At 46.2% G+C, this 20,282-nt stretch overlaps 1 protein-coding gene across 2 annotated transcripts; it reads left to right on the forward strand.

The window, feature by feature from the left end:
- The first annotated feature begins 2,630 nt into the window (after nucleotides 1-2,630).
- Nucleotides 2,631-17,386, forward strand: LOC102308139 (synapse differentiation-inducing gene protein 1). 2 transcript variants are annotated; one of them, XR_006055462.1, is made up of 5 exons: nucleotides 2,631-3,549; nucleotides 4,553-5,187; nucleotides 9,287-9,424; nucleotides 15,153-16,626; nucleotides 16,737-17,386. XR_006055462.1 is itself a non-coding variant. In XM_005943024.3 (4 exons), exons 2-4 carry the CDS (start codon nucleotides 4,636-4,638, stop codon nucleotides 15,309-15,311), a joined length of 849 nt encoding a protein of 282 aa, XP_005943086.1. In that variant the 5' UTR covers nucleotides 2,631-3,549; nucleotides 4,553-4,635; the 3' UTR covers nucleotides 15,312-17,386. The 2 variants fall into 2 exon arrangements, 1 of the variants encoding a protein (XP_005943086.1); XM_005943024.3 differs by having other exon boundaries at nucleotides 15,153-17,386.
- Nucleotides 17,387-20,282: the final 2,896 nt, after the last annotated feature.

A 20,282-nucleotide genomic window follows, 5' to 3' on the forward strand; every position in this document is an offset into this window, starting at 1 on the left:
TTCTTCTTCGCTGGGTTCAAAACTACGATTGAATGAGCAGCGCGCACCCCGCTGGACGGCAGTGAGACATCGGCCCAACGAGTCCAACAGGGAAGGCGAAAACATCAGAGAGGTCTGTGTAGGTGTAACTAACAGGTACACAGGTGCAACAAATAGGTAAGTGTAACAGACAGGTGTAAGTAACAGTGTAACCGCAGAGGGTCAGGTACAGGTGAGATATATTAAGCTAAGGACTCAGTGTGACATGGAGGAAGGGCCTGGCTAACCCTTGCACATTAATATTATTATTGCTGTTTGGAGAGGAAAGCTCCAAAAACAAAAGTGTTCTGTTTTCTGAGTTACAGACATGGCAGTAACTCCTCCTGTCCTGGGGTCCTCCTCCGATGTACGAGCATCCCATTTCACGCTGATTAAAGATTAAATATCAGTTTTTAATTTCTTGTATTTTCTTCATTTTTCACTACCTGATGCTTTCCCCCTCAGTCTGCAGGGGGTGCTGACGTTTAATCTGTGAACTGCAGCAGGAACTGACCGAAGAATGAAAACAGGAAAGGAAGTTTGAAGTCAGCTGGAAATTTGGTTCTAAAGAATTTTGAGTGGTGAAGATAAAAATGAGTAAATTCAAGACAAAATCAGATTTTCATTTTGTTTCCAACATTCAGACCTCAGCGTGACGGTGTGACTGTGGGCCCTGAGTGTGGTCTGACATGAGGTGTGCTGCATCTTTTTCTTTCTTTTTTTTTGCATCTGTTAGATCTGCCCTGGACCTGTGAGGTGGATGAAGCTGTGCAGGTCTCCAGTGAGCATGAAGGTGATGCAGCATTTTTCATTTGTGCTGATTTATGTTTCCCTCTGCAGGAGTGACCTGATGTTGTGATCTGTGGATCACTGAAGGCACTTTTGCCTTTCAACATGAGGACAAATCTTACACAGTAAAACACACAAAAACACTCCTGCTTGCTTTAAAAAAAAAGGTGATGTGGGTGGAGCGGGATAACAGGGAATGAGGACTCCATCATTGCGTACAGCACGCCCTACATCCTGTTTCGTTTCGGTTACTATCCATGAATTTATTTTGGAGCTTATTCTTCTGCTTTGATAAGTTCTTCTCACTCAGATGTTTGACGTTTTTTCCCTCAGCCTCCTCCAAAATTCTCTGCTTCATCCTGATCTCCCCTCCGTCACCTCCTCCCTCCTGAGGGTAACGTGTGGTCTGTTCCTGGACTCTCTGAAAGCAGCTGTGCTTGAGTCCCTGTTCAGAATAATCCTTCTTTACCTGACACCGGCCTCTCTGCAGTTCATCCTCTGTCTGAAGCGAGATATTTAACTCCTCCCCATTTTCCACACAGCTTACCTCTGATTGGCTACCCCACACAAACAGCAGTTGGGCGGGGTTTCAGCAGGTCCCAAGAGTTCAAATCCAACCCAAGATCTATAACACCAACGTTAATGAATTAACAACTGCGTGGAAACCTGACTCCGTCCCCAGTGCTTCCACTGGAGCTACGGGGCTCGGCAGCAGCAGCTGATCAGCTGCATCGATGACCTGATCCGATGCATTGGTGACCTGATCGGCTGCATTGATGACCTGATCAGATACACTGATGACCTGGTCGGCTGCATCGATGACCTGATCCGATGCACTGATCACCTGATGCCTCCTCTCTCACGGCAGTTCTGCTCAGGTCTACAGTCCTGACTGCACAAATCACCGGACGTCTGGAACAAACCAGAACAAAGTGGAGATGTTTGTCCATGATGCACAAAAGCAAACTGCTCAGACGAGCTGTGAGCTCCTCGTCTACAGTGATGTGACACACTGATGAAATCAAACCATCACTCATACCAGGTTTAATGGGACCTGATGAAGTTTTAGTGGGTGTACTCTGTCTGAAAACTGTTTATGACAGAAAGTGTGGTTCATTTTAAAATGTCCTGTTTCCATGACACCTGATGGAATATCTCACCCTGACATTCTCTCTCTTGACTCTTCCCTCGTTTATATTTTGTTTAGTCTCTACAAGATTGTTTCTGCATGAAAAGCAGCAGGTGGAGTTGAGACATCTAAAGCTACATTCACACTGCAAGCGAAAGTGCATCAAATCCGTCTTTTTTGACCCTATGCGACCCATATCCGATCATGGTCTAATAGTGTGAACGGCACAAATCCGATCTGGGTCACTTTCATATGTGGTCCTGAATCCGATACATATCTGATGTTTTAGAAAGCGACTGCTGTTTGATGGTCATGTCGCACTAAATCTGTCTTTTACGTCACTGACACAAGACAGACGCCAATTATCAGCGCTGGAGAAGCGCCCGAGATTCCTGGCCATCCAGTGTAGATGTTAGTGAGACTGTTGGGAAGACAACGTTGGAGAAACGTGAACATTTTATTTGTACTGTATAATCTGCAGCTATCCTTTGAAGCACCGCTCCTCTAAAACAGCAGTAAGGATCATTATTAGGCCAAATGTAGACAACAAAATAACTTTATAACTTAAAGCAAAATTGGGAAACGTAAAGTCCGAAACAAGTCTTTATATTAAGGCCATCAGTCAAACAATACTGCTGCTCTGGGTCTAAACAGAGCGCGTTGTGTGTGACGTCTTCTTTTGCGCATGCGGCCGCTTTGAGGGTTCACACTAGAGCGCGTTTGCTGTCGCATTTTATTTGTAGACAAAAAAATCGGATTTGAGCTTTAAGACCTGCAGTGTGAACGTAGCCATAGTTAGAATCGTAGGGCTGGCTTCCCTGACGACCAAAAAGATATCCAAGCACCCCGGATGTTCCCATTCCAGTCCAGAAGCCTCCTCCTGTTCCAGGAGCTGCCTGGCCTCCTGGGTACTGGTGCCTGTGAGTGTAATCACTGTGGAAACATGCATGAACTGAGTGTGAAGGAGATCTGGAACAGATTCGGTTTGTAATATTAGAACATCAGGACGATGTCTCCCAGCTAAAAACAAAAGGAGATGTCAAAAATTCAACATTAATTGAATTTCTGAATTTTTTGAGAAATTTGTGGATGCAGATCAGGATCAACTCCAAACTAAAACCAGTTCTAAGTCCGAGCAAATATCTTCAGATGTTCTTTAGATCATTGAGAAAGATGTCCCACGGGAGAGGCGGAGCCTGCGATTGGTCACCAGGTTTGACTTCAGGAGTCCAAACCTGGACGTTTTCAAGGACGATTTATTCGATTCGTCATGTTTGATGTGAGGGGCTTTAGGACCCTGTGGAAGAAGTCTCTGCTGACACACACCTCCTCTGTATTCAGCGCACATGCCTCTTCTCTCCTCCTCCTCTCCACCTCCTCTCTGCAGGAGAATCATTCTCGGAGCAGACGGACACCTGCCTGCCCGCCTGCCTCTCTCCTCTTACGGCTTTTTTGGAAATACGGAGCTTCGCATCGGGAACCCGCCGCCTCTCAGTCCGCTCAGAGCGCACCCAACGCGGCTGCGGGACGGCCGCGGGGGTCGCTGTCACGCCTGGATGCGCAGATGGATGGACGATGAATGGATGGACGGCTCTCGTGTCTCACCTTGGGAGGTGAGTATGTGCGCGTGTTTGTGTGTGTGCGCGTGTGGCTATCACCGTGCTGACGTCAGAGCCGGTGAGTGTCGGTATTCGGGTTTACGATGAGGGTTTTTCTGTAAACATCCGTGCACGTGCGTGTGCGCGCTGTCCATGCACGTGCGCCTGTCGGTGGTGTGGGCGCAGCTTTGAAGATGAGCTTTATTATTAATGTGCTGTGGATTATTTGATGTGAGCCGCAGCTCACAGAGTCACAAATACACCAAAAACGTCAGGAACACCTCCAACACCACAGCCAAGGAAGCACCACAATATCTGAAGGCTGTAGGGAGGGAGGGCCGAGGCACAAAATCCTTTATTAGAGCTCTAATATACCAGGTGCTTCAGGTGTTTAAGGTTTCACACACGCTGTTGACGCCAGATATTCCAAACAGACCATCATCTGGTCCAAATATGAAGCAGCAAACACAGCAGTGCAGAAATGTCCCCGTATGTCAGATTGTCCTCCTGCTGATGGTTTCCTGCCAAAAGGACCTCAGGTGTTTATCAAGGCATCGGATGCAGGAGGCAGCTCAGCAGGTGAATCCTCTGACACACACACCACGTTTGCAAACACACGTCACACGGGTGCATGTGTCCGTGCTGTGAGGACAGCAGGACAGGCCTCTTCGTGCTTTTTCCTGGATCGGTTTCACAGAGATACCCCTCAGACCCCGCCCACTACTTGTTTGACCCACCACCCTCTGCACCACGCCTTGGGTCAGTCAGGTCCCACACCTCCAGGCTCCCCTGGGCCATTCGGACTGTTACCCTGCCCACTCGCCACACCAATCTGAGCCATGTTCTGAGCGACCGTCACACACGGACCAGCGCCTTTCGTTGCACTTCCTGCGTTGTTCTCCAGTGTGTGCCTCTATCTCGTTTTGTATTTATTCCTGCTGTCACAGTTGATGTGGAACACCAGTACAATGACATCAATGGGCTATTCTATTCTATCTTCTCTTTTTCTATTTTCCAGCAAAGTTCAGTATGCAATGCCTGACCCTTGACCTCTGACCTCTCTGAGAGACCCCTTGAGGAAGAAACGAGTTCTGAGGAGAGATGGAAGGTGGAGGAGACAAGGAGAGCCGAGGAGAAGAGCCTGAAACCTCCTCCGGGCTTGGAAGAGTCTCACGGAGAGGAGGAGGAGAAGCCTGCAGACAAAATGGCCTGATCAACACGCACAGGCTGGGGGCGGAGCCGCGGGAGGTGCTACTGTCAGTGTACTCTGCTCCTCAGTATCAGGGTCACGTGGTGGTGAGCACCTCCCCTCAGCAGGAGCACAGCAGGGGTCCTCCCCAGCTTCTGAACCCCAGCACTCTTCTGCCCCAGCATGGGGTGCCAGACCCTCGCCTCAGGCCAGCCCCCGGCCTCTTCCTGTGCCCGGAGAGTGTCCTGCGGGCCTGGGGGGAGGCCGGGGGAGGCGACTGCTGTGAGACCACCTTCATCGAGGGACTTGGACCAGAAGCCTCCTCTTCTTCTGCCGCCGCCGTCTCCACAAAGGAGGTGCTGCTGTTTGCTGATGGGAAGTATCTGGAGTTTTCTGGTGAGGAGGCAAAGATTCACACACTGTCCTATGACATCGACGACGATGACGACTTCCAGGAGCTCGAGGTAAATAAGCTCTTTTCACCTCATGTTCACACACTCACACTCTGATGATGAGTTGGGGAAAACTCTGGCTTCAGAACCCCAAATCCAAGCACCGACTTTCTGATTGGTGGATGACCCACTCTGCCTCCTGAGCCCGAGGTGAGGGCAGAGGTCTGAAGAACGAGTGCTGGGACTCTTTTTCTAGTTCTGATTGAAAAGTGTCATCGACACAAATTCACTGAGGGAAAACAGGCACTGCAGTTCCTCTCATGTCCACTAGATGCTGCTGTGAAACGTCTCTGCGGTAGTCAAAACGGGCTTCCTCGTGGGTGCTACCACACCAAGGAAGCATGGCTGAAACACCAATGTTTTTGCCATTTAAAGTCATTGCTATGACAACAACAACCGCATCACAGTGGAACGATGTTAACAAAGTTCCCACATTGATTAGTGGTCCAGTCAGATCTTCTCTAACAGAGGAAGAACCAGATATGAGAGCCACTGTGAGTCAGCTCGTGAGGCTTGGTTTGGTGATCAGTGAGCTCACCACGATGGAGGTCAGGGCATCAAATCGAAATATATATAAAACAGCGTGTGAACACAAGCCTGTCTGTGCTGTAGTAGGTGACATTCATGAAGCACATCCAGCAGAGTTTGGAAATCAGCTGATATCTGCTATCATCAGACACCTCAAGAAAGTCAAGATTTAAAGTGTCTGCGGTGTTACTGTTATAGCTGAGCTCTGAAGGAGCTTTTGTGGCTGCCGGCTCATCGTCTTGGCTTAGTGATTTCTAGTCATCATCAGTCACTCACAGATGCTCTAACACAAAGTTTTTCAAGCGTTGCAGATGTTCTGACTACTTCAGACCTCCTGGGCAACAGCTCGTTGCTCCCCTTTGGGTATAAACGTACATTTTTACTATTGTGACTGTGAGCTGTGGCATCCAAGGGGCAGAAACAGCTTCCCCTGAAGGGTGTCTGGGCTCTTTAGAGATCAGGTGAGGAACCTGCACTTTGAGGGATCTCAGAATGAAGGAGGTGTTTCAGATCAGATCTGATCAGGATCAGGGTTCCTCCTGGATGCTTCTCTTTGGAAATGTTTTAGCCATTCCCAGAAATATGGAGGACGACAAGAGCCACGCGCATCAAAATAAAAAATTCTGTGCTTAATTAATGAATTGTAGAATAAAATCTGCATTTGTAAATTCATTTTTGAATTCCACTTTAATAAACTGCATTTCAAAATAGAGCAGGGCGATATGGCCAAAAATATTTATCACGATATATATTTGAAAATTTGCGATAACGATATAACTGACGATATAATTGATGCGAGACAAAATACAACTCCACAACATTACTAGCGCAAAAAGACAACCTTCCATTTATTTTCACTTAAACAAGAAGCTGGTTTTTATGTACATTAAAGCTTTATAAAAATGTAACAGTGCAAATGCAAATTCCTTGCTGAAAGTTTAACCAAAAGGCATTTCCAGTAGAAATGGGCTGACATATCCTGAGCATAACCATGTATAATATCCACTGAAGTTAAAAAGAGGTGCTTTGCAACATTAAACTGCAGTGTGCAGTACGTATTTTTCGGACCATAAGGTGCACAGGATTATAAGGCACATTAAGCGAAACAAAGCAGTCAGATAAATCAAACTTTATTAAACTCATTCTTCTTGCTTCCTCCACTTCTGTACCATTGATTCATTAATGTTGAATTCTCTGGCAGCTGCTCTATTCCCATGTTGTTGCAGTATATTAATGACTAACCTCGTATTGTGGATGGATTATCTCAGTTGTTCTCCTGACTGAAGTTTGGTCCGTTTACAGCATCCTGCCATGCGATTGCATTTGTCTCTAACCATCGAGGAACCTTCACGTTAACTTTTATAAGTGGAAAAGTGTTAGTGTTCGTCCTCCAGCTTCACTGTTTATGTTATGCTAACATAGCTGTGTCGCTAGCGATCACGTAGCACATCATTATATACCAGCTAGCCCAACTTCAGTAACCCTACAAACGTCACTGCTGTTTAGTTTCCTGTCTTCATTTATGTTGGAAGTGATAGCAGAGCTGTACGTTTGATTTTTTTCAGAAATCTCTCAGTCAGAACATGCTATATCATGCTTAGGTAACTAGCGAAACTAGCGAGCTAACTTCCGCTAGCTTCCTGCTAACTTCTAACTCCGTTAAATGTAATAACTTTTGTTTTCATGGATGCCTGGAAGTTAAACTTTATAGTTACACCTGGTAAAGCAGCAATGCTGATCGTTTTATTAAAGATGAAAGAATTTAGACAGTTTTTAACTCTTAGTGATGCTGCAGTGTTGTTTGACCTGAAGCATACGGAGTTTAGGACCCAGATTACTCCCAGATTTAAGAGCATCTTAGTCCGACAAATACGACAATAACGACGGCCGCTTGCATGTTCTGCAAAAAAATGTGCTTTGTTGTGTATCTGACGGACAAACACCAAACCAGTTCCACATCACTGAAGTTGCACCATTTTTACAAACCAATTCTGGTTCATCTGTTTCACTCAACAATCGGCCATGTGCGTATGAAAACAAAGGCACTGCGCATGCGCGTTTTACTCCCATTCTATCGCGATATTTCATTTTCCTATCGTTGCCTAACATTATACCGGTATTACCGTGAACGGTATAATATGGCCCAGCCCTATTTCAAAATCCATTTCCCTTTCCTGGTCGCTCAGGGATTAACATGTGGATTAGCAGTTGGATTAACAACTTCATTTTAAAAATCCTGCTGCTATTCAAATTAGCCACACCGTGGGATGTAAGGAGCTCTCTGATTGGTTGGTCAGACACAGGCTGTCTGCCATGGATTTTTCTAGCTCATGAGCTAATCGCCTGCTAGAGCTGTTAATCCCTGGTGTACAAAGGAATTTTAGAAATGGATTTTGTAAAGTCAGTTTATTAAATTGGAATTCAAAAATGAATTTACAAATGCAGATTTTATTCTACAATTCATTAATTAAGCACAGAATGTTTTATTTCGATGCGCGGGGCTCTTGTGGTCCTCCATACAGAAACCCCAGCGGATCCATCCAGAACTAGATGGAACGATCATAGTCTAAGGATGTTGAAAAGAAAAGGGACCGGGCTTCTTTCAGTTACTTCAAGACGTTGCGTTACTTCAAGCTCCTGAGATTACCATGACCTGGACGACTGAGAACATACAGACACATGGAAGCGTTAGATGTTCTGTCTGACCTGGGAACACCTCTGGATAACAGGAAGTGAAGGTAGTAAAGAAACATCTGGATCTGATTTTTGAACAGGGCAGGTGGGAGGATGGATGAAAGGAAGGATGAATTGAAGGCTAGAGGGAATTACAGACAGACAGGTGGATGGATGGTTGGAAGTCCGTCCATCGGTCCGTGCTGGGAGTCAGAGTGCTTCCTGCAGAATGAGATTAGCACTCAGAGCTGCAGCTCTCTGAGCGACACGTTTGACCTCCTAACAGCCAATCGCATTAAAGACGATTAGCTGAGATTTTGTCTCACTGAAGTCCAGCGTTAATCTACTCTGCAGCTCTGATGGGTGAGTGAGTGAGTGTGTGAGTATGAGTGAGTGTGTGTGTGTGTAGTGTGTGAGTGTGAAGTGTGTGTGTGGTGTGTGTGAGTGTGTGAGTGTGAGTGTGTGTGTGTGTGTGAGTGTGTGGGTGAGTGAGTGAGTGAGTGTGTGTGATGTGTGTGTGTGTGGTGTGAGTGTTGTGAGTGTGTGTGTGTGAGTGTGTGTGTGTGAGTGTGTGAGTGTGATGTGTTGAGTGTAGTGTGTGGTTTATGTGTGTGTGTGTGTGTGTTGAGTGTTTGTGGTGAGTGTGTTGGAGTGTAGTGTGAGTGTGGTGAGTGTGAGTGTGAGTGTGTGAGTGTGAGTGTGAGTGTGTGGTGAGTGTGTGAGTGTGTGGTGTGTGTGTGTGTGAGTGTGATGTGAGTGTGTGTGTGTGAGTGTGTGTGTGTGTGTGAGGTTGAGTGTGTGTGAGGTAGTGTGTGTGTGTGTGTGTGTGAGTGTGTGTGAGTGTGTGTGAGTGTGAGTAAGCGTTTACACACTGAAAAGCTGCTCCTGATTGATTCGTGTTTTTGATCAGAGCGATTACTCCAGCGAATCAGAGAGCGAGGACGCCTTCCTGCTGATGCCTCCCAGAGATCACCTGGGCCTCAGCGTCTTCTCCATGCTCTGCTGCTTCTGGCCGCTCGGCATCGCCGCCTTCTACCTGTCACACGAGGTGAGGACTCAGATCAGCTGCATGTTAATGTTTCTCTGAAATAGGAAATCAAAGAGTTCTCGTGTTTTGAAGCCAGAGGCTGCAGTGTGTTAAAGAGTGAACCCAGAACACTTTAACCTGCAATGTGCATGAATGAGGGAAACAATAGCAAGTGCACAAACTGAGACTGTAACCCCCCGAAACCGGCGGGAGCATTTTAGGTCAAATTACTCTTGAACATGGCAAAATTGCAGCAGTTTCTGAAAGCACTGACTCTGTGCGTTTCACTGATGTTAGGGCCATTATGGTAATCCCAGGCAGGGATTCAAATCTCGGCAAACAGCAAAAACAAAACAATAAAAAAGACGGTCAAAACTCTTCTCTGCACCAACCTTCATCTTTAGTAGTGTGCCTAGGTTTACCGTAATAACCCTTAAATCACTGAAAAAGCACAGACCACTGGAATTCTTTCAGTTGAGCAAATGGTTCAGATTACAGATGTTTGTCACAGCAACAGGTTAGGCTTTAAAGCAGGGGTGAAGAACTTGAGGGCCGGTGTTCTGCAGGTTTAGACATGTCAGCTGGTTTAAACGGCTAAATGACCTCCTCACCATGTCTTGAAGTTCTCCAGAGCTCTCCTGGTAAAGAACATGTGAGTCAGCTGACCCAGGGTGATGTCTAAAACCTGCAGGACACCGGCCCTCGAGTTCTTCACCCCTGCTTTAAAGTGTTAAATACATCCGTCCTTAACAGAGCTACCAGAGGGCGAAATGCAGGGTACACCCTGAAGCAGTGTGTGTAAGGCTGCGTCCACACTAGCGTGTTCAGTTGTTATCACACAGTTGTGCGTCCACCCTGAAATGGCCGAAAACGCTTACGTTCCAGTGCTGCACATGCGTGAAGCGCAAGAAGATTCGCCCTGCCTCATTTCTGTCTGTCGCTTATTTACTTCCATCTCTTTGAAACGTGGCGGCAGAATGTTGAGGAAAAGCACCGAGTTTGTTAAATGGACTCACAATGAGGTGGAGTTGTTGCTGCGAGTAACACAAAAGTACAAAGTTGCAAAAGCGAGTGAGAATTAGAAAAAAGAAGAAAAGCTCTCTGGAGCGCAAACAAAACAACTGCTGTGTAACGCCCTCCGCTATCTTAGCTTAATTGGTCACATGACTGCATCACATGACTAACACGCGTCATCGTTTTGGAAAGTCTCGGTTTTCGCTGTCCACACTGCGACGCATGAGCACCTTCTTCAAATATGTGCGTTTTCGAGAGTGTTTTCAAAACGCCGTCTCAGTGTGGACGGGCGGCCAAAACCGAGAGAAAACGATGCGTTTTCAAACAAAGACGCATCAGTGTGGACGTAGCCCAACACAGAACCATACAGACACTGTTACTGCATGTGAGAGGAGCCACACAGCCAGCCTGTCAGCCGCAGCTTCTCGCTGTGAGTGTGCTAACCACCGCACCACCGCACAGGGAGCACAGAGGGCTGGATAAATGAAAAGACTAACAATACAAACAACAGAACTCAAGTCGTCCTACAACAGAGTTTAGACTAAAGCTCTGGAATAAAACATGGCAAAATTAACAAACTGCAGATCAGGTAACAGGCAGACGTGCTGAGTGCTCAGAATCTCGTCACTATTGGCTGTAAACTGCACATGCTCCCTGTGCACGTCCACGTCCGCCTGCAGCCTTGCTCTGCTCTCTCGGCTCTGCACATCAGGCCTGAAAGCGTCCAATTGGCTGCTCTGGCCTCATTGCTCTGATTGGTTCTCCGCACTCTAGACTCTCTGTCCCGTTTGGCTGCTTCGGCCGCTACTCTGCACAGCATCAACCCCCCCGCTTCTCCATGTGTCTGTACTCTGCTCTGACACGGATCGATACTGCATCCACGACCCGTTCAGCTGCGATAATTATTCATGTTTGTCTAACTACAGTCTGATAACTGCTACGTTAATGGTAACAGATGGCCAATGTGATGATGGGGTCACTGCTAACAGTTAGCAGCTGTGGTTTGTCTGTTTGTGGGATGGAGACATGATTCCCTCCAGCTGGAATAAACTACCTGCATGAAACAATCACGTGACCTGAACGTGGCAAGTGACCGTTGTGTATTTACAGTAATGAGTCAATGTGTGTGTGTGGATCATTACTTCAGAGCTGCGTCTACACACACTGACACAGTTCACCTTATATAACTGATCTGCAGTCAGCTGGAGGAGGAGAGATGCTCTCACTCAGCTTGTTAAAAGAATCAGGAGTGGGACGGATGCGGCGCCTCCTGTGACCTCACACAGGTAGGATCCAGGAAGGAGAACAGGTGAAAGGGAAAGCCCGTGAAACATTCAAACGAGAGGAAATTATGCATAAACGCAACGCAGACACAGGAAGAACAGAGAAAGGAATAAACCCACAAACCAGCAGACAGCTACACACAGACCAGGAATTTCAAAATAAAACAGGAAACAGTCACACTCTCTGGTTACAGTCCAGTCGTGCTTAAAGTGACGCTGCGTTGAAAGTTCCAGAATGAGAATTAAAACAATCACTTGATTCCAGCATCAGTCTGACAGTTTGTAGACGAGGTTTGAACTTCCCGTTCCAGACTCTCCGCAGGCTTTTGACAAAAAATGGCGGCTGACGACTGCCGATTGCTGATTGGACAGCAGGAAGTCTGAAGGAAGCGGCTAAAAATGCTGAAAAGTTTAAATGGAGCTCTGGAATGTGCACAAAGCAGGACTGGTCGGATGCGGAGGGTTTTGGCAACAAGCTTTCTGGTTGTCACATATGTGGTTTCCATGGCAACTGCACACCTACAGCTTCAAGGGAGCCTGGGCTGGTTGCCACTGACAACCCTTCCCACACTGAAATCCGTCAGTGAGAAACAACAGAAAGCACTGCGGCAGGAGGAAGAGGAGGAGGAGGAGGAGCATGGTTGTCCTTTCTCTGTCAGAGGTTCATCAAACCAAAATCATTAAGAAAGGAATATTTGAAAGGTTATGAGCGCGCAGGAGAGGATCCTGCTCACTCACAGAGGGAGCTTTACATCATGTTTGAAATACGAGAATCTTCTTTGGTCCCAAACCTTTAATCGTAACACTAAGAAGTCCCACAGCCTTTCTAAGAACAGGCGCATCATTAAATGTACGATGACTGTGCCTGAAAGGTCGGAAACATGACACTCGTCAACATGTTCTCAGTAATAATGCTTATTTGAGTCCCGTGGAGATGTTACAGCTCTGACGTGACTTCTTATTGAGGAAAAGTAACTGAGCGGCTGCAGCCAGTCGACCTGAGTTTATAATGAGCAGGTCGTTGGACGTGCTAATGCTAAACGGCTGTGTCTGAACCATCTGCTCCACAGTGAGCTTTAGTCCTCAAGTTTTCTTTAACTAGTTTCTATTGTATTTACTGCAGTCAAACACCCTGGACCTTCAGTTAGACACATGTCCGGTACAGAGGGTAAAAATATAAACTCAGTCTGATGCTAACAGAGGCAAGCAAGTCAAAACACAGAAAAGCACATCAGGAAATAACTTTTAAAATCAAGGACGATACAAGCTGAACTCACATATAACAAAGCTTTCACACAGATTACGGTGAACACTCGTGTGATGTATTGTGTATGAAGTCACATCAGGACTTTTATCTAATGATGGATGAGAAGAGAAACTCCCTCTGAAAATACTGAGCGGACACTTTCACTGTGAGAACAAACAGCTGAAAAGTGTCCTGAGAGTAAACGTGGCAGACTGAAACAATCGCTCCTGTTCATAATCTGATTTGGTGCTTTTAGAGCAAGCCCAACACGCACACAGACTCATTTCCTGGAGATTAACTCACACTACTACTGGGATGACCCTAACCTTAAAAAGCGTGTCTTCAAGCATTTCCCTTTTGTCCCAGTCAGAAAGACGTCTCTCTAATGTGGTGACGTATACACACTTAGGACCCCACAATGCCAGTAAAACCTGGCTACACATGCACACACAGTTTGAGCTTGTTACATAACTCTGGCTTCACACACACACACACACACACACACACACACACACACACACACACACACACACGTTCTTTATTTGGGCCGAGTGGGAGCATCTCCCCACTGGACCAGTCACAGGAGGTCCTGAGCTCACTGGCGCCCTCTGTCATGTGGTATGACATGGAAACTAATTAAATCTTACTGGAAACTGTGGTGATCACAGTGGTTATTTCCTGCCCACGAGCCAGTTAATCAGGTTTACAGAGTTAACTCAGCTGTCACCTGACACAGAGATAGATGGTCACTGTCAGCACACGGCGAACATCAGCCTCGGAGCTCTAACACATACCAGACTCCACCGATAAAACAGAACAAACAACCTGCTGTCTCAGTCGGGAAATTTGCTTTGATGAATTTGGTGTTTTAACCTGTTACTCGCCCAAGTCACACTGCACAGTGTTGTTATGTCAGTCAGTACCAGCTCTGATAGCACATTAAAGCAGTAAGAATATTCAGATTCAGTCTGACTCAGTCAGGTGGGAGGCCTGGTCCCCCTGTGTGACGTTTAGGTTACTGTCAGAGTGGACCGCTGCAGCACATCGCTGTCATGTTAGCAACATTTTTCAGGTCCACTCATTCAATAAGTGGAATCCAAGCAGAAGCTGATGAAGCAGATATCTAATAGAGCCCCTGAGGTCAAAAACCAAGCAGGATGCTTTGCTCCCTGATCACATCATCTTTATTAAAAAGCGATTAAAGAGCAGAGAGACTGATGGGTCCTCTCTACTGCTCTTCCTCTGCCTTTTAATCTCATTTCTTCTGCTGCTGTTTTGCTCAGCATCTCTTTGTAAAGCTGATTATCTGCCGTCGTGCGTGGAGTCTCCCCCTAAGCTCGGAGCTCCGCGGGCGAGTTCAGACCTGAACGCTGCTGGTTTCATCAGAGAGAAGATGGAGACAGATCTTCATCACCTGATTGAACCAGAGGAAAAATTCTGATCGGTAACAATTACTGAGGCGTACCTGGACTAGAGACTTGGGATGATCTGATATCCTCGTGTTGGTGTTGTTCCCAGACCATCATGAAAATGTTGTTCCAGGTTCAACATTGCAAGTGACCAATCACATTGTTGTGACGTTATTCTTTTGCGCGCCAAGCCATTCGTGCATTTATGAAATTCCAATGTTGCAAGGACAATATCAATTCTGCTTACTGTTTATTAAAGGGTTACGGTTAGGGTCAGGGTTCGTTGATCGGCGGACAGAGGCGGTTTCTCGCAGCTTAAGTACAGTTTTTTGTTTTACGCCGGTTTTTCCCGAAGTCGCAAAAGTATGACGTCACAACATTCTGATTGGTCACTTGCAATGTTGATCCTGGAACAACATTTAGTATGATGATCTGGGAACAACACCAACACGAGGATATCAGATCGTGCCTGAGCATATGCCTCCTATAACATCAGCAGTGGTTGGCGGAGTTGCCTTACACTGAGAAGGTTTGAAGCCGTCAGCCTGCCAGACTTTTCCATGTTCTTCTTGTTCCTGCATGGTTTCTCTCCGGCTTCCTCCCACAGTGGATGGATGGGTGGATACTTCAGCCCAGTTTCCCACTGTAACTGCCGTTCTAGCTCACCTTTGTTGGGTGGAACGTTGGTGCAGTTTTCTGTGTTTTGTGTTTCTTTTCCCAGCTCGTGTCACACGGAGAGCGACGAGATAAGGAGCTAACCTTTGTCTGACTTGTGTTTACGTCTCTGTCCCTCTCAGACCAACAAGGCAGTGTCCAAAGGAGACTTTCACCTGGCCAGCTCCAGCTCCAGGCGGGCTCTCTTCCTCGCCGTCCTGTCAATTACCATCGGGACAGGTATCTATGTGGGTGTGGCCGTGGCACTCATCGCCTACCTCTCCAAGAATCACCACTGGTAGCCTAAGATCACGGGGCGAACCCTCACCTTCCCCTGGAGTTCAGCTCCCCAGTGAGTGTTTTCAGCATGTTGGCCATCATCTCGAACTGGAGAACTTCCTGTGAGAGCACGATGGCATCGGACACCCCGCTGTGCTGTTCTGAAGGGCCAATCGGATCCAAGGAGAGGAGATGTGTGAGAAACAAAGAACCAGCAGCATTTTTTTAAAGCTTCTGCTGGCGTTAGTTTGTTTAAAAGAACATTTTTGGTGTGATTACTCTCATTTCCATCATCCAAACTGCACTGAATCATCACTTTAACTGTATCTGCATGAAAAGTTCTTCATTACTTTTGGAGGACGTGAATCAAAAAGCTCGAATAAACCCTGGAGGTGATGTTAACATTCAGGGTGTAACAGTTTCTCTCATAGGAAGTTTTTAATGTCCACATCAGATGTTCAGCCAGAATAAAAGGAGGAGGAGTTTAAAGGAATACCATCAGCAGCACTAATAAGCATTTGTGTTATTTATATCCTGCTCTGTGGGCCATCAGCTTACCTGATTTAGCTCTGGACGTTACCTGTTGGCAAACACGGCCTCCATTTAACACCTGTGAGACTTTTTTGGATGTAAATGTAAATTTACTCTCTTCACACTTAAACAAAGACATAAAAAATGGGACCAAACTGTAACATGATCTACAGTGACGATAAACACAAGGAGAGTGTGAAGGGAGAGATGACCACACACCTGTGCTCAGGTGGACTCGGGTGAATGCGTGAAAGTGGACTGGCTGCGTCCTGTTTGCATATCAGGACAGACACAAAGACTTTTTATTTATTTATTTATATTTTTGGACAAACTCTGGACTTGTTCATGTGATAAAAGAGACACTGCTGAACTCTGTCAGCTGATCCGATGACATTGACCTCATCGTGTGTCCTTTTGGCTTTAAACCAACACAGAAACGCCAACAACCCACCAGCTGGTACGCCGGTGTCGAGGGTAGAGACACATCTTTCACCTGTCATGGTCTCTGCAGGTTTAGCATCTGGAGGTCAGGCTGGGACTTCATTTAACATCTGTGTACAGTTTGGTTATGAAATGTGGACATACATTCATTTATTATTCTTTCTTATTGTCTGTTTTGTTTTTATGCACACTGATGTCTTCTCTTTGAAAGTCTACAGACTTCTGGTCCAGAATCAGGACATCTCAGTGAAAACTGAATATTCAGCAGAAAACCTTAAAAGACTTTGGAAGTGTTGTAATCATGGTTCTAATGCAGGACCCTGTTTGGTGGCTGTGTAAGACAGGTACTCGGGTCCTCGTCTACAGGTGAGCACTGGGAAACGAATTGTCATAGTCATGTGTGGACATTCAGAAAATGTTATGTAAGACTATCGGTGCGGGAACGTTTTTTTTTTTATTCTTTTGTTCATCCACAGATCTGATTGTGATTTTTGGGCTGGCCTCTCTTCTACACCCTTGGTACTGCAGGTCCAATTTGATGGTGGACTTTAAACGAAAAACAAAACTCCTTTGAGTGATATGGGAACATATATGAGTCTTTAGATGTCCACTGATGTGTAAACGTACTGTGGATTCTACATCTGTGTCAAACTTAATTCAGAGGTTTTAAAACATCCACTCAAGTTTCATTTTGAGGGCATCAATCCGGGATTGTTATTGAAAGTCTTTAAGTCTCAGTCTCCGTGGTGCAGACCACCTTTATCTTTTGGCAAACAAAACCTTGTGTCTATCTCTTTGGTCCTGATCTTTGTTGGACACAATGTCCATTCACAATTTTTGCTGAAGGCCTTCAGAAATCCAAGAGTCTCAAAACTGATGTTGAATCTCCACCAACATCTGAAACCAGTCTGGTGTTTGCATGTCTGCCCACTCCTTTTTAGGAAGTCCACCCAGGTCCACCCAGGTCCTATACTGAAGGCTGTACATGTCCAAAACAAACTGACTGCTCGTGGTGATCCTTCATAGAGAAAATGTTAAACCAGGGGTGGGCAACTCCAGACCTCGAGGGCCGGTGTCCTGCAGGTTTCAGATGTGTCCTTGATCCAACACAGCTGATGACCTCCTCAACATTTCTTGTAGTTCTCCAGAGGCTGGGTAATGACCTAATCATTTGATTCAGGTGCGATATCCAGGTTGATATCTAAAACCTGCAGGACACCGGCTCTTGAGGCCTGGAGTTGCCCACCCCTGTGTTAAACACACATATCAGCTTTGTGAAGGTCTAGGGTCATTGACTCAAAGTCCATCCAGCACTCGTGTTGGAAGTGTTTAAATGTGAAACCGACTGTGTATCCATGATAGAGTCATTATTTCCCAGTACAAACCTTCAGAGCTGCAGTGAAACCAAACAGAACACATACACGTGTTCCTGAAACTCTGATAACAATCACTGCTGTCAGACCCTGAAGAATTATCTGTTTAATGACTCCGCCCACCTAGGAGGACCATCTACCACACCTGATTCACTGCTAAGCTAACCTTCAAGCTAATCGGGCTCTCTCTGACTTCAGACCATCAGATAGAGTCTGCAAATACTGAGTGGATAATAACGCCCGTTTTTAATGATTGTAAAGTCAGACTGAAACAGTCGTTGGCTGTTATGGATTTCTAAAATTAATGGGATGAGTCTCGTGCATTTCTTTACTGAAATCAAGCAGAATGACCCTTTAATCAGAGGTTCACGCAGTCTTCAGGTTTAAGCTGCAGGTGTGGCTCTGAAGGTGTTCAGATGGGTGCTTTTGTTTGGCGTGTAGGAGTACAGTGACGGCTGTTTAAACCCCCGATAACAGAAAGGCCGTGCAGCCACTGGGTAACGTAGCGGGGTGTTGATCGCAGAACGTTCATGATTCCTAAAAAGCTGCGGTGCGCTTTATCAGCCTGGACTGGAAACAGGAAATGGTTCATCCTCGGCAGCTTCACAGTCTGGGCTAAAGGGCTGCAACCGTCATCACACATGCTGTCCGTACACGCTCACTGAATGTGTTTGACTTTCACTGAGATTAGCATCTGCTGAATGTTTCAGATTGAACTCTTAATAAAAGTCAGAATTAAAGGAGCTTTTTGTCAAACCTCCCTGTTTGCTGTCTGTCAGTTGTTTGACTCTTAGCCTAACATGCTAAGCTACATGAGCTTATAACTTCCTGCCCAGCTACAAATCAAACAGCTGCTCCGGTTAGCTGTTTTTTAAGACTTCCTGGACTTTAAGTGCTCGCTAATAAAAAATGTAAATGTTTGTGTCTGAGGTACTTTCATTGAGTTGTTTGCAGACGGTTAAGCCTCACACACTTCTCCACCTAAGATGGTGTCCCTGCTGCAATCTTTCCAACCACAACAATTCTCCTCTCAGGAACAATTCTGGAGAGAAAAACACACGGGAGACTGGATTAAATGGTAAATTCACACAAGCACTTTTCTATAGTTCAGTGGTTTCAAACATTCACACTCAGGTGCATGCACTGGAGAGCAACTCAAGGTTCAGCATCCTGCCCAAGGATAGATTGGCATGCAGAGTGAAGCAACCAGCAATCAAGCCAACAACTATCCGATTAGTCTTGAGTTATACTTGGGAATATTTCTTAGGAACACCTACAGCAGGTAAATAAATATCAGTAAATATATTTCTAAAGATGCACCGGATGTCAGTAACAATCCAAATCAACGGGTCGGTGATGTTTCTCCAGGCCGGTCACGTGGACTTTGATGGTGCTGTAACCTGCACTGGCTCACAGTCGCCGGCTTCTGGAAGTGTTCCTGAGCCGTGCGCTGATTTATCACAGAGTCGTGTTTTTAATGCAGCGCCACTGCAGTTATCAGCCTCGTCTCTGCACACACACATTCCTCCAGGTTGTCTTACTATGCTGATGATACAGTCTTCTCCCAGCACGACATCCCAGTGTACTTCAGATCCAGACACACACTCAGACACACACTGGTTCATCACAAACTCAACAAACCAGCTGTGCAGAGAGGGGCGCTCGGACGTCTACACTGGACACACACTTCATAAACACACAACACAGAAGAGCCACCTCGAGGGGTCAAGACTCGGCTGTTCATCTGCATCTAAAGGTCAAAGGTCACTCTTTGAGGACGCCAATCTTTACATGTTGGACAGAGAAGACAGACGGAGTGAAAGAGGAGTGAAGGAAGCATCTATGTCCACTGTGAATGACCATCTTTGGACAGAGGGCGGGGCTTAGCACACCAACTGTCTTCCATCTATAATCCAGTCTGAGATCCTTCCAAGACGCCTTAACGCCCACTCACACCCTGCATCAGGTGACCTCAATAGGTCAGATGATAGTGTGGGCAGGGTCTCACAATGGTTTCACCTGAAACCTTGGCTGATAATGACCTGTGCCCTTTTTCACACCTTGGCTCATTTGATGAGTCACATGATTGGCAGTGGGTCAGCGACCCTCTCAGGGACACGCCCACTAGCGCTTAAATACCTGGGACCCTCCACCGTTTGGTGTTACAGCTGAAGAAGCTGAAACTTCTTAAAGAAGAAGAAACTTAAAGAGCTCCAGCTCACCTTTCCAAGTTCCTTAGAGTACCGATTATAGATGCAGCTTTTTCAGACTGCTGGACCTCTGCCTCTCCAACATGCTCTTTTTATACCTAATCATGTGACTGACCTGGTTCCAAATAACCTGAGTGGTAGCCAAATCTTCCTCCACCTGTTTTGTTTTAGCACCACCTCCATTTCCACTCATCCTTCCCAACTTTTTGAGACATGCCTCTGCCATCAAAGTCAAACTGAGGGCTCATTGTCTCCCACATTTATTATGGTAAATGGTAAATGGCCTGTATCTGTATAGCGCTTTTCTAGTCCCTAAGGACCCCAAAGCGCTTTACATATCCAGTCATCCACACATTCACACACACATTCACACACTGGTGATGGCAGCTACATTGTAGCCACAGCTGCCCTGGGGCGCACTGACAGAGGCGAGGAGACA

The sequence above is a fragment of the Haplochromis burtoni genome, unplaced genomic scaffold (genome assembly GCF_018398535.1).
Source record: "Haplochromis burtoni strain Fernald_Lab_line unplaced genomic scaffold, NCSU_Asbu1 Contig_359, whole genome shotgun sequence".
NCBI lineage: Eukaryota > Metazoa > Chordata > Actinopteri > Cichliformes > Cichlidae > Haplochromis > Haplochromis burtoni.